The 13,835-nt window shown below is 34.9% G+C and overlaps 1 protein-coding gene across 7 annotated transcripts in view; it reads left to right on the plus strand.

The window, feature by feature from the left end:
- RUNDC3B (RUN domain containing 3B) overlaps positions 1 to 13,835 on the plus strand; it is a gene marked incomplete at its 3' end in the record, with an annotated part of 118,094 nt that overhangs the window by 38,961 nt on the left and 65,298 nt on the right. For all 7 annotated transcript variants that reach the window (XM_081147617.1, XM_081147618.1, XM_081147619.1 and 4 more), the window contains 2 exons: positions 5,895 to 6,028; positions 13,614 to 13,699. In XM_081147617.1, the coding sequence (XP_081003743.1) occupies positions 5,895 to 6,028; positions 13,614 to 13,699 (220 nt within the window). The remainder of the gene's footprint in view (positions 1 to 5,894; positions 6,029 to 13,613; positions 13,700 to 13,835) is intronic.

Consider the following 13,835-nt stretch of genomic DNA (forward strand, 5'->3'; position numbering starts at 1 on the left):
ACTACTTTGCCATTCTTGACCTATTAGCAGGAATATATTCCTTAGTTTCCTTTCTCCCAGGTAGAATGCATACTTTTATTCACGTATTCAAAACTTTTTTTATTGAGTTCCTGCTGCATGCAAAACACTGCTAGGTCTCTGTACTTTTGACCTAGCCTTTTATTATATGTTTTAATTAGAAAAGAAATACATACTCATTATTATTTTTTAAAATATGTATTGATTTCAGAGAGAGGAAGGGAGAGGGAGAGAGAGAGGCACAAGCATCAATGATGAGAAAGTCACTGATCAGCTGCCTCCTGCATGCCCCCCACCGGGGATCGAACCCACAACCCAGGCATGTGCCCTGACCGGGAATCGAACTCTGACCTCCAGGTTATAGGTCGACACCCAACCACTGAGCCAGGCTGGCTGGGCCTCATTAGTTTTAAAGTTAACAGTAAGACAAAGGATAGAAAGTAGAAAAAAGAGTCTCCTCATTTCCTCAACGCTAATTCCCACAAATAATAATTTTAAACAATTTCTTTTGTTTATGTTCCCTATGTATATATAGTCTTAATCACTACTGAAATAAATTATGCTTGATTTCTTTAGGTCTACACATTTATATGTAGCTCTCTGTATGGACCTCAGCCAATCGATACTCTAATTTAATCTGCCAGTATTACAGTATTTTGGAAGATTAATAATTGACTCATTTTTATTGTATAGATACATAATTTAGATATTTGTTTTAGATATTTGGGATAAATTTCTTACCGGTGAACAGGACATTAATTATTGTAATAAGGAATAGTATTTTATAGATTAGTAACTGTGATTCATATTTGCTAAATGATTTCCTTGAAGCATCCTATAAGTTATACAGAACTAGCAATATCTAATCCAAATTCAGAGTTCTTAAGATTCAATTTTAAGTGTAAAGTTATCTCTAAAGTGTTTAAATTTGTTATCTTTTTTAGAACATTAATATTATATTTTATTTAGAATAGTATTCAAGGTCATAATTTTACCTTCAGAGCTGAGTGGTCTAATAAATATGAATGTCAAATAATAATACTACCTGTTTAAAAAAGGAAGAGATTCTAACCTCTTACAGAAATGGGAATTTTCTCTGTTTAGTAAAAAGATAGTGGAAAATACTAAAATGATTTTATAAATTAGCAGTAAGAAACTTGGGAATGCTGCTACAAATTTTAAAATGAAAAGTTTAATATCGAAATATTACTATATTGCCAATAATAAGTCCACAGTTCTCTTTAAGTGTCTGAAAACATTTGCAGTGATATCAGAATGATTTATTAAAGTTTGGTTTGACTGTGTTTATTACTGTGTAGATGAATAGCAGCTACAAGGCAGGAGTCTCTGATATTGCCATTTAGGTGATGTAATGCTAACAGAACCAGCTTGTGAGACCAATTTTTTCATTCACTCTTAACATAGTTAAGCACCAATAAGGGATGGAGAAAGGAGTCACTTAACAGATCATTTATATTTTATATTATATTATCAAAAGATTATGTGTCATTAGCTACGACGTTATTAGAGAATCACTTTAGAAATTTTAGTTCTTGTTCTTAGAAGGTTTCATTCTGGCCATAAAATAAGACATAAGCAAAATACAAACATATTGCATGACGGGAATAGATATTTGATTTAAATAATGCAGAAGAGTAATTTTAGAAATGTATTTGAGTCTAGAAATCAGATGCTATTTTTGTGTGCTAAAAATGAGGCAGTTCAGTAGGAAAGATATCACATTGCTGGTTAATTGCAGATAACCTTTTAGTCTAGCAGACTTTTTACCACTTGTTTCGGTGCCGAAAGCAAATTAGAGTTGGCTTAAAGGAATGGGAATAAGTTTCAAAAGCTTATTTAACTTTGCCATTGGTAAAAAGTCAACTTCGAAGAATATATATAATTTGAAAGCATATTATACATCTATATTCATCAGAACTTTAAAAAGAGAATTGTTAATGACAGCATATTTCTTCTCTGGAATAAAATTTCTTCAAGACACAGATTAGTTAGTTTCTTGTAGTGGGATTGCTTCTGTGGTTATTTTTAAAGGAAATGGGAGTGTTGTGGAAGTGATTATCTATTACTTCAGTAGTTGTTGTTAAAGGCATGAACAGCATGTAGTTTTGTTTTTTTAATTTTCCTGTTGAATACTGGTTACAGAGTAAGTACAGTTTTTTGCTAGCAGTTAATCTGTGTTTAAGTAAAAGTGATGTTCAGGTAATAATATTTCAAATAACCAATTGAACACTTCTATTATTTTTTTAAATACTTTTTTATTTTATTTATTTATTTTTTTAGAGAGAGAGAAGAAGGGAGAGGGAGGGAGAGAGAGAAAAATGTCGATGTGAAAGTGAAACATTGAGCAGCTGCCTCCTGCATGCCCCCACCTGGCATCGAGCCTGCAACCTGGGCATGTGCCCTGGCTGGGAATTGAACCGTCAGCCTTTCAGTGTGCGGGACAGTGCCCAACCAACTGAGCTATACCAGCCAGGGTGAACAATTTTATTATTTTTAATTAAATTCAACCCTTTTCATAGATGCAGAAATTATTTAATTATATAAATAAAATTTTAGGATATGAAGACAATTTACATGAGAGTTAGTTGGAGGTTCTAACGGGAATCCACCTTGTCCTAATCAAAGCCAATCTTGTGAATGTAGCAACAATTCAGTGTCTTGATTTAAGAACTTCACTTTGGAAATGATACACATGGAAGAAGAGGGAAGGCAGAAGCAAGCCAAGTGATCCTCACACCTAGTTGGTTGAGTAGATAGTGTATTATGAAGGTACTGGTAGTTTTTAAGAACCCTGCAAGTTATGGTATTATGTCATTCTATTAATTGTTTAGTTTCTCAGTTTGTAATCTGGGAAATCTTGTCATTATCTCTTGGGTAAAAGTCTTGTAGATCAAATATCCTACCCATAGCAGGAGTCCTAAGGATTTAGTGCCCATTCCGTCTCTGCTTAACCTAGTCCCAGATTTTTAGGTTTTCTTTGTCTTTGTTTCCTATCCTCTAAAATGGGACTGCATTATATTCTTTTGGTTTTTGACAGCTCTGCTTTCCTATTTTTTCTCAGCCATGTCAGACTCATGAGGTTTAAAATAAAGTCACCAAGGAAACCTTGAGATTCTCCCTATTTTAAGATCCCTGCCAGTGTTTAGTATTCCATCTGTTGAGGGAAGTCTGGCAGCTATACCTCTCTTTTTAAAATTATGCAGTGATCTCAATTAATAGAAGGCAAAGAAAATTAGTTGAGACTAGACACATTTTAGGGAGACAAATTTAGAATGGTCTATATGGGAAAAGGTTGGAGTAGGGAGTAAATTTAAAAATTTTTTCTAGATTCTAAGCAAGTTATGGGAAAAACTTTTATTTTGCATCTCTTTCCCACTTTGTGGTACAAGGGGAGCTTGGGTCCCTTAACTATTTGTATGATAGTAGTAATAATAATAGTAGTAACTGTTAACATCTCTACTAGACTGTATACTAATTGCTGCACACACACTATCTCATCTGAACTACAAGTGTTATCATGTAGGTACCAGAGTTATTGTTAATTTATAGAAGAAATACTTATAGAGTGAAGTCATTTACTCATGATCATATAGCTAGAAAGTGATCTGACTCAAAACCCATATTCCTAACTACTAGGCACCCTGCCTTCTCTCCAAATGGCTAACAAATTGATGAGATGAAAATTGCCCTAAAGACAAACTATATTGAAATACTATTCTAGGAACTTTTTTTATTGTTGTTAATACTCACCCAAGGATATTTTTTCCATTGATTTTTAGAGAGAGTGGAAGGGAGGGGGAGAAAGGGAGAGAGAGAGAGAAACATCGATGTGAGAGAGACACACTGATTGGTTGCCTCCTGCACGCACCCTGACTCTGGCGGGGATTGAACCTGCAACCTAGGTACTTGCCCTTGTCTGGGAATTGAACCAGGACCCTTTGGTGTATAGGCTGATGCTCTAACCACTTAGCCACACCGGCCAGGGCCCAGGAACTTTTTTCACTTAAAAAGAGAGGAAGCAAAGGATAGTGATAGGGAGAGATCGGGAGGAAGATGAGAGATTATAAATACAGTATTCTTACAGATTTCTGTTTGTTGATAGTAATATTTGACTTTTAAAGACATTTGAGTTATATGTTTGAGTAAAGATTTATAGATGCTTTTCTGTTTTTATTTATATATATATGTAAGTATATTTGTTTAGAATATTTAGTATTTATAATCTAGCATGGAGACATCTTGATACCAGATTGTCATTGAACTGTTACTATAAAAATATACTAATTAGATTTTTAAAATTCAAATTTTTATATGCATTGCAATTAAGATAATCTGCGTTGTGCTGATTTACCAGTTGATTTGTTTAATATATATTTATTGAATGCCTACTGTGAGCCAAGCACTGTCAAGTGCTAGGGATCAATTTAAAGAGAAATAAGACACAATCCTTGCCTTAGCAGTTTTACCACCTGATATGTGAGATGATCAAGTGAACAGGTAATTATAAGGATAAGTGAGCAGAGGGTGCTATGCCAGCACATAGGGAGGGACTGCCTCACTGTAGAGATCCCACATGGCTTACTCGAAGAGGCGGCCTTTAAAATACCCTGGGTGATGATAGGAGTTACTTATCACAATATGTACACTGTCTATTGGTTGATTAACCATAAGTATATTATTAGAAATACCAGGGGGAATCTTTTAAAAAATACCAATGCCTAGACCTGCACCTAAAAGATTCTGATTATTTAGTTTTGGTGGAGGCCAGGCATGAGTATTTTTATAGAGAAGCCCAGGTATTTTTATGGGCTGCTATGGTTAGAAATCACTCAAATACCATTTCAGACATAACTCCTAAAATGGTGCCTGCTGACAAGGACACTTTTTGATATTGCTTAAAGAGAAGCTATTACTAGGGAATGGAAGGTTTGAGATAAAAAATTAATTGAAAACAGAGAAACAGATTTAAAAATATAAAAGCTAATAAATCTACAGTAAGAGTAAACAACTTGCCTAGGTAAGATTAATGGAATAAAGCATTAAGATGTCTCGCATATCCCATTTAAAAATACTAAGGGTACAAAATAGTTCCCATGGATCTACTACTTGAAGTCCTGCATAGAAATATTAATACTAATATAAGATACACAGAAAAGAATAGTTGTTCATCAACAGACACATAGTTATGCAAATCTGAAAGATTAGAATGGTAAACCCCTGAAGGACTTTTCATGGGTTGGCGAGCAGAAGAGAGCAGATGATTGATAGTTACACGGGAGCTTCATGGCTGTATAGATGAGAATGGGGGGGTAGAAGATTATGAATGAATAGCGAGTGTAGGATTCTGATTGATTGTATTTACTTATAGGATAGACCACACATATTTCTTTCCTTTCTTTGAAGTAGCCCTATGAAGAGGAGAAAAGGGGTTATGTTTTTATTTTTTTCTGTTTTTCTGAGTAGAGAAAGCTTTCGGATACAACTGGTGACATTACATTAATGCTTAACTAGAACCACTGGGAAAATTATCTGTGTGATATATAAAAGACTATGTTAGGATAATGGTATATTAAACTGCAGGGGATTTTTTAGTGTAGAGACCCTTTTTCTTCATTTAGTTTGATGTTATTGTTGAGAAAACTGTGATTCAGATTCATTAAATAAATTGCCCAAAGTAACACACCTAGGTAAAGGTAGACCGGGACTAAATTTAAGGCTTTTTGACATTGAGATCGGTGTCCTTTCCATTAAAGCACACCACACTACCTTATATTTTTCAGAGTTTTATTGTTCTTGCATTTTGACTTTTCTAGTCTAGTTTTCTTTTATTTTGTATTACAATTTGTCTCCTGAAGGTCAAGTAACCTGGTTTGGTTATGAAAGTCCTCGTAGCTTCTGGGACTATATCAGAGTGGCTTGCCGGAAAGTTTCACAGAATTGTATCTGCAGCATTGAAAATATGGAAAATGTCAGTTCCTCTAGAGCTAAGGTAAGACGTAAATAATAATATGCAATGTGTATAATCCTAAGCAGTCTTGACCCAGTTAGAAAACTTTGAGCTCCTTGCTATATAAAATACTTTTATTTGTTGGAATTAAGCACTTGACCAAATTTAACATCTTTCAGAGGCTTGTTTCCTTTTTTATTGTATGAATCTTCACTGTTGCTTTACGAATGGCAGGAAGGTATGAAGCTAGTCACTACTGAGAAGAACAATGAAATGTACCCTATTCTGTGGATTTTTGATATTTCTTGAATTACCTAAACCAGTGACTCTCAGGGTTCCTACAGAACCCTGGGGTTCCATAATGTCAAAACTATTTTCATGTAATAGCATAATGTTATTTGCCTTTTGCACTGTGTTGACATCTTCACTGCTGGTGCAGAAGCAATGGTGGGTAAAATTGCTGGTGCCTTAGCACAAACTAAGACAATGTATCAAACTATACTAGTCATCATTGAGTTCTTTCTCACCATCAGCTCAGTCTAAAAAAAAGACGCTTTCACTTAAGAATGTCAGTGATGGTGTAGGAAACATTATTAATTTTATTAAATCTCAACCTTTGAGTATCTTTTTCGTATCCTGAGTGACAAAATGGGAAGTATGCGTAAAGCATTTCTGCAGCATATTGAAATATGACAGTTGTGTCAAGGGAAAGTGTTCACGCAGTTGTTTGCATTGTAAGCTGAACTAGACACTTTTGTCACGAAATGCTATTTTTATTTGAAAGAAAATGTAGGAACTATCATTTTTTAACTTAGACATTTGGTAGACATTTCCTGAATAAAAATGAACAAAGTGAGCCTGTTACTTCAAGGAAAACAGCTGACAGAATTTATTGCCAATAGTAAAATTAAAGCTTTTGTGTAAAAATTGGAATTTTTGAAAACTTGCATTCACCATCTTAATCTTCATAGCTTCCCAGTACTTAAAGACTTTTCTGATAACATTGATGTTGACAAATGTATTTTTAATTGTTTAATGAAACGTGTCAACATTTGGTAGACCCACATAACTCATATTTTCCAAATGACCGCTGCATGGAATCCTAAAGTCATGCATGGGTACAAGATCCATTCAAAGTGCAAGGCAGACCAATGGATTTAATGTAATATAGTATGAGAAGTTCGTTATGTGGTTATAGATGCCATGTATATCCATGCATCCCTCCATCTGATACATTTTTATTGAGCACATATACCATGTCAGAAGTGTGGATGTGGTCCTTAATCCATTCTCATGACATGTGTCCCTAAGCCTTCCTAGTTTGTCTCCTCTTCTTCTTTGCTTTGTCCATTGCTCAGAAGCTGGTCTTGTCACTACTCTGTCCCAAAGGCAGGTTAGCCAAATGTTCTACTGAAAGAGGCAGAGGCAAAGCGGGTATTAATCACAGATATACCGAAGTTATCAAATACTGTAACTTTACAGTAAGACATAGTATTGCAAAGAGGCCATTTTTATAATTATTTTCTGTTACTGACTCACAAATATATCTCCCTTTTTAACCACCACTTGCAATTTCGTATCCCCACTTTTTTATTGTGATGGTCCCAAATCTGGAATAATGTCAGAAATACTTGGGGAGCTTTAAAAATAGAAACAGTTTCCCAGGAGAAACCAGACATATTCTGATTCTGCCCATTTGTTTTACACTCTATCTATTTTAAATACTAACTGTATATGAATCTTTCTAAAATACTCTGTTTTTCATATCATTTCTTTTCTCCACTTCTAACTGGTGGCTCCAGTGCCTAGTAGCTATGAACAAATTATTTATCTCCTTTAGTTCTATTCACTTATTTAACAAATATATACTAGGTGCCTACTGTGTGCCAGAAGACTGTTGTAAATGCTGAGGATACAGTGGTAGTGGTGAAAAAGATGGCAAAGAACAAGCATTACACACATTATATTTTAGTAATACAACAAACAAATAAATATATACATAATATCTCGGGGGAGTTAGAAAGTGATAAGAGTGGTGGAAAAGATAGGGAAGGATTCTGTGAGGCAATATTTGAGTCAGGATTTGAATTATGGGAAGAAATATGCTGTGCAGATGTTAAGCTGAGGAAGCAAGGTGTAGAATAGACGATATGGTCATGATTAAGAGTTTGAATATCATTCTCAGAGCAATGGGGAGCTACTTGAGGGTTTCTTTTTCTTTTTAAAAGCAATAAAGTAGTGTAATCTGATTACACTTTTAAATGATCAACTGGTTACAGTATGGTGAATACATAGAAAGGAGGGGTAGGAGCAGTAAGTCAAGTTAGAAGGGTTTAATTGGAGTCTAAAAAAATGATCTTGGAGGTAAGAAATGAATCAGTTTCTGTTCCCAGTGAAAACAAAATAGCTTGTATAAGAGGAACTCTTCTGCCAAGAACACCAGTAAAGGTTGAATAAAATGCATAAAGCAACCAATTTAAGACATGAGAACAATCAAGGCATGAGAACTTGAGTGGCCACAGTCCTGGAGAGAAGGATGGTATATGAAGTGAGCCCTACATTCATCTTGGCTTTTAGCCTAAGGACACTTGTCTGTTCACCTCATAGGTATAGAGACTATGCAGAGCGTGCAGTGGGTTGGGGATGGTTGTTCTGGTTTACTGGGCTAGTGAAACAAGCTGGAGCTTGGAACTGCCAGTGAAGCCAGGACTTAATGGAGAGGAGAAAACTGCAAACAAATGTACCTGAAGTTATACATGCAATTTTCCTTTAAGGTGTTTGCCAACTCTTAGTCATCTGAAGCACAGAGCCAAGGTCTGATAAATCAAGCTGAAAGCAGCAGGTAGGAGGCTAAAAAAGCCCATCAAAGATTTCAGCCTTGTTCTGGAGAGACAGACATTAGAATTCAAGGTTAATCAAATTGGAGGGGCCCTATAAACACTCCAGACTTTTATTTGAGACCCCCAAAAGGGAGTAAGGGAAACTCAGATGAAAACCAGCCCAAAAAAGGTCTAAAAGTGGTACCCTTAAATGGTGCATGCAGATTTTCAAGTTCATTGTCTGCCTACCAGAAGAAAAATAAAGGTAGCATTAAAGCTGCTACAAATTTTCATATACATCGTCTAGTATTCAATCAAAAATCACCAGGCATATCAGAAAACAATATTAAGTGACCAAAACCAAGAAATATAAAAAAGACAACTGAAACAGACCTATGGGAAGGCCTGGCTGGTTAACTCAGTTGGTTAGAGCATTGCCCTGATATGCCAAGGTTGCAGGTTCAATCCCTGATCAGGGCACATACAAGAATCAACCAATGAATGCATAAATTTCTGGAACAACAAACAGGCCTATGGGAGATGCAGATGATGGAATTTTAAGTAATTATAATAGGGTCAAGAAAATGCAAATAGGAATAATATTGAGAGAACTGGAATCTATAAGAAAATCAAAATAGAAAAATGCAGAATATTCATTTTTACCAAACACATAATAGAACTTATACAAAAATTGATCATTTGTTAAGTTATAATTCATCTTAGTGAATTTCAGAGGATTAAAATCATATAAACTATTTTCTAATGACAGTAGAATTAAGCTAGAATTAATAACAAAAAGATAACTAAAAAATGGTTAACTAGAAGGACTCAATTTCATGGATGAAAGAAAAAATTACAATTAAAAAATAGCCCTAGCCAGTTTTCTCAGTGGTTAGAGCATAGGCCCTCCCTCGGACTAACAGGTCTGGGTTCTGTTCCTGATCAAGGGCAGGTACCTTGGTCGCAGGCTCTGCCCCTGTCAAGGCGAGTGCAGGAGGCTGCTAATTGATGTGTCTCTCTCACATTGATGTTTCTCTCCCTTCTACTCTCTCTGAAAAGCAATAGAAAAAATATCCTCAGGTGAGGATTAAAAATAAAAAGGAAAAGAAAAAATATTTGGAAAGTAATGATAGTGAAAATACAACACGTAAAAACTTGCACTTAAAGGACAATAGGTATGCTTAAATAGGCTTTTATGTATTTTTAAAAAAAGAATAAAGGCTGAAAATCAGTGATCATAGCTTTCATCTCAAGAAACGGTTTTTAAAATGTAATAAACTCAAGGAAGAAGGAAAGAAATAAGAGCAAAAATTCAATTAAATTGAAACAAATGTACACTGGGAGAAAATCAACAAAACCAAAAGTTGGTGCTTTTATAAAAAAATTAATACAATTGAGAAGCTTTTAGCAAGACTAAGAAGAAAGAGAGAGATTATAACTTACCAGTATCAGGAATGAAGAAGAGTCCAACCCAAGAGACCCTACAGACATTATAAATTCTAAAAGAAAATATGAATAACTTCATACCTATAAATTTGAAAATTTTGATGAAATGGGGAAATTCTTTTAAAAATTATCACTTACAAAACTAACACAGAAAGAAAACACTTGAATATTCTGATACCTGCTAAAGAAATTAAATCCGTAGTTAAAAATCTTCCCTTTGCAGTTTCATTTTTAAATTGAGTGTTCTTTTTCTTACGGATTTCTAAGACTTCTTTGTATTTTGTGAATGAGACTCTTCTGTCAAATAGATATAACTCATTTATCTTTGCCCACTCTGTGATTTGTACTTTCACTCTCTTAAATGATTACAGTTCATCCTCTGAAATAGGAAGAAGGGTAGAGTATATGAGTATTACTTCAATTGGATTGGTCAGTTTGGTGGTTGTGGGATAAGTTTCCTGTTTTCGAGTGGTGCCTGTGTTTTGTTTCCTCATGTGGTAAAGTAGGGATAGTATTGCACCTAACTCACAGTTCTTGGGAGGATTAAATATTTTAATGTGTATCTAAAGCTCTTAAAACAGAGCAAAACATATATATTATTATGTTCTTAAAAAGTGTTAACTACACCACAAAAATATGGGCCTCAAAGAAGTGACCAGAGCAGGAAGCTTTATACTTTTAGACAAAGAAACATAAATTTGTGAAGGAATAAAAAGGCAGAGGGGTTTGGGCTAAGGGGTAGTAAATGGCGAGGAAGTAACAAGGCTTGTTTATGCAGCCTTTTTGGCCCTATATTCTCTGACCCTGGTGATAAGGATGCCTCCCGTTCCCCTGGTACAGGGAGGTTACCTTTCACATGGGACATTTCTCTCTTGCTTTGAGGAAACAAGGATGGGGCCAGGGGTAGACCAGAGTGACCTCAAACTCCTTCAGTCTAAGATCCATATTTTGGGGTAGCATGTCAGAACCCTATCATCTGTAAATTTGTAGAAAGCAATTTGGAAAAATGATTTGGCCTTAATATTCTAAAGTTAAAGATATTTATACTCTTTGAGCCCACATTTTTTACTCCTTTGATTTATATTAGGGTAATCAACCATCAGTTTCCCCAGAACCATGGGACTTTTTTTTTTTTTTTACAGTTGACCTACACTATTTTATTAGTTTTGGGTGTACAACCCAGTGATTTATGTAAGTTATAAAGTGATCACCCCAATAAGTCTATATCCATCTGGTACCAGACATAATTATTAGAATGTTATTGACTATATTTTCTATGCTATACTTTATACCCTGTGACTGTTTCGTAGCTACCAATTTGTGCTTCTTAATCCCTTCACCTTTTTCACACACACACAAAGTTTTAACTACTTTTAATTTTTTTCCCCCAAAAGCCTTCAGTGGCAGACAGACGAATTAAGATTTGTGTCTCTAGGAAAAAAACAAAACAACAAAAAACTGGTGGGTCACCATTATCTGACTGGTAAATTCTGAAATTTATCAGTTTAAATTAAACCTAGTTTCTCATTCCATGGCCCCAAAACCTTTATAAATGATCTGTTTATCTTCTATACTAGTAAAAATTCTTTTGTTGAAAGAAAAGAAACTTAAAATCATCACAATTTAGCCCTGGCTGCTGTGGCTCAGTTGGTTGGGCATCCTCCCTTGCACCATAAAGTTGCCGGTTTGATTCCTGATCATTTGCTCAGGTTTCTAGTTCAATCTTCAGTAGGGGGCATGCAGGAGGCAGCCAATCAGTGTTTCACTCTCACATCGAAGTTTCTTTCTCGCTCTCTTCCTTTCCCTCCCTCTCTCTCTGAAAATCAATAAAAAATATTTTTAAAAAGATCACAATTTATTATCACAATATGACAGAGAATTCTACAGACATCGAAGGACAGGAAACTAGGTGTAGCCCAGTTTTGCATGGACTGAAATTAAAAAATAAGGAAGCAGGACTTTCCTCACATTTCTTATCTAGCAGTAGCACAGTCTCCTGTGTCTAACTTCTCTGGAGAGCAACTTTTTCCTGCTTCTGTTTTGGTGAAATCCTGGCCTTTTGATTCAAGCTACCACTACTAGTCTCTGTGTCTTTTAAATGAAATTTCAAGAATCTTGAAACTGCTAACCAGAGGCTTGCCTCTTTCCTCTGTTCTGTTCTGCCACAGCTAATTGTAGGCTCCCCTAGGCTTACTCAGTGAGAACAGTGGAGCTAGCCCTGGGCAAGTTAAAAGGGGTTTTGAGCTTGGTGGGCAGATTGACTGACAAGCTAGCCACACCCATATCATTCCTTTATTTCCCAACAACACAGCTGCTTCTGGCCGGTTTTATCACTGTCGAGATCTGACTCTGTTTTGATCCTTCCTATGCAAGAGTTTGGTGAATTTATTAGAGTTGGAGTCATTTCTAAAGAATGCTTTTTTTTTCTCCACACTGGTAGTCAACCATCATGTACACTGATTAGTGTCACCTTTATTCTCAACTGTCATTGCACTGTTTTGATTTTCTACATAGTCAATCTTACTGGACTTTTTGGAGTTTTGTGAAAGGGTTGAGTGAAAATGAAAGTAATTGAATTTTAAAATTCTCACTACAAATATAATCTCTTATATTCTTTCATTCTAAACAAAAAGTCCAGAAGAAATATTTTGGATTATAAAAAAATTAATTAGTCCCAACTATTGAGTTATGTTACCCCTTTTCTAAGTAAAAGTAGATTATTCACATTTAGTCAGAATTGTCTGTTTCTGTGATTTTGTGCTAGAACATACTTCTGGGATATTTTTGTTGTGTGATTGTTCTTTCTGATCTAAATATTTGGTAACAGTTTTTTAGAATGTTATGGGCAGAAACTCATGATTTGGATGCATGATAAATAATGAAATTTGGTTCATTATTAGTTGTCTAAACCCTCCTGGAAGAAAAGGTGAGAAATTTTTTAAATAAGTCTTATGAGAGTCATTTTTATTAAAAAGAATGGCTCTGTTCCTCATGTTTTTTAAGGGGATTCATTTTATTTAGCATATTGATTTTGGCGTAGAAGTAGAGTTAGGTCTTCTGATTACATTCTTTGATTCAAAAGAAGTCTCTGTCCAAGTAACTCAATATTTGTGGTTCTGTTTCTTCAGAAGATAGTTAATCTGACATGCTTAACCCTATGCCTTCAGGGAAACAAAATGCATACTATGTATAATCAAAATTTACCTATTATTTACTTAAAATTTTCTAGTCTTTATCAAATGTATATTTTGAATGAGTTGTTCTTTACATATTAAGATGCTTATATTGTTGATGATGAATTGAGCAAAATATCTTTTAATTTTCAATTTTTCTCATATTTGATTCTTTCTTCTTCCTTTCAGGGTAGAGCCTGGATCAGAGTAGCACTCATGGAAAAACACTTATCTGAATACATCTCTGCAGCTCTGAGAGACTTCAAAACAACCAGGTTTAAAAGTCCTTTTAATTTTTATGTATATACTTAAAAGAGTCACCTAAAGTCTTAGAAATAAGGATAGAACGAAGACTCATTCGTTTCTAAAGTCCTCATTATTTCCTTCTTTTCATACTACTCAGGTAAATTC

This window comes from Miniopterus schreibersii (assembly GCF_964146895.1).
Source record: "Miniopterus schreibersii genome assembly, chromosome: 9".
NCBI lineage: Eukaryota > Metazoa > Chordata > Mammalia > Chiroptera > Miniopteridae > Miniopterus > Miniopterus schreibersii.